Raw genomic sequence first — 1,261 nt, 5'->3', positions numbered from 1 at the left:
TAAGGTCTGTGAAAATGTGGAATCGGCTCCCTCAGGAAGTAGTTTCAGCAAGTTCTATAGATTGCTTTAAGAAAAAGCTGGATGATTTCTAGAAGCACAGAATATAAACGGAGGATTAAGGCTTTAATATAAAAATAACAGTGACTGCTGATCCAGGGAACATCTGGTTGCTAATGGGATCAGGAAGGAATTTTTTTTCCCCTGTTGAAGCAAGTTGTACCAGGGTTTTTTTTTGCCTTCCTCTGGACCAACTATGCCTTATAGGGTTTTATATCTGGGATATGTTTATTTCCTTAGTGGTTGAACTTGATAGACTTATGTCTTTTTTCAACCTAACTTACTATGTAACTATGTAACAAGCTCCTGCTCTGTATTAACTTTTTAGATAAAAAGGCTGCAATAGTATGTCTATAAGGTCATACATGAATGTGTCATATTAATCCTGTTTTGTGGAATAATCAAAATCCAGTCAGTTACTAACCTCCGAAGTCTGGCCGCAATCGGATGTCATAGCCCTTCAGCAACTTGTCCACTGTTTTCTTCACAACTGAGATGTTCCCAGAAGTTGGGCTGGAAAGTAAGATAATACATATAAGTGATAAAAGCAAGTGGGTACAATATGATCTTTCTGCAAGTACAATTAAACAAAAAAAACTACTGTAAACATGGGCATATAATAAAAACACACATTATGAAAGGTCCCCATTATGAAAACCAAACTACAGTAAGATGAGCAAATCTAGAGACACCAACCACAAAAACCATGCACCACTCCAGGCCATATATCCGCAGCCAGCTGCATGTGTCTGGCTACTAAAAACCCCTTCTGTATGCCCAATGTGTATGCAGACTCTTCAGAATCAAAATAGCAGTATTGGTTTATTAGAAATAGAATTTCTACCCAGAAGGACAGGGGTAGGCGGTGTTCTGTAGTCTAGTAGGCAAAGATGACAATGTTAGTGGGAATTTTAGTGCAGCAGTTGCACTGTGGTATCAAATGAAACAGGACTTTAGCAGATTGCTTGATTTTTGGTAGATCGACTGCTATGCTTCTGTACTTTCAGTATTTTTAATGTGAAAGTCATGGAAAAAAGTGTATGTATTGCAGATGTTATGATTATTACCGTATTTTTCGGACCATTAGACGCTCCGGACTATAGGACGCACCAGGTTTTCCGCACGGGAAAACAAGAAAAAAAAAAATTCATTTGATTTCCCCTGAGATCCAGCGTGCGGCACTTGTGCCCGCCCATGAAGGCGG

General features: G+C 39.0%; 1 protein-coding gene across 1 annotated transcript in view; it reads right to left on the bottom strand.

Annotated features, from left to right (window-relative positions):
* The window catches only part of LOC140342969 (gamma-aminobutyric acid receptor subunit beta-4-like), a 58,674-nt gene that overhangs the window by 28,338 nt on the left and 29,075 nt on the right, over positions 1-1,261 (bottom strand). Inside the window, exon 2 of the mRNA XM_072429369.1 lies at positions 482-570. Within this exon, the coding sequence (XP_072285470.1) occupies positions 482-570 (89 nt within the window). The remainder of the gene's footprint in view (positions 1-481; positions 571-1,261) is intronic.

Source organism: Pyxicephalus adspersus, chromosome Z (assembly GCF_032062135.1).
Source record: "Pyxicephalus adspersus chromosome Z, UCB_Pads_2.0, whole genome shotgun sequence".
Classification (NCBI taxonomy): Eukaryota; Metazoa; Chordata; class Amphibia; order Anura; family Pyxicephalidae; genus Pyxicephalus; species Pyxicephalus adspersus.
This window is presented reverse-complemented; position numbering and strand designations above follow the sequence as displayed.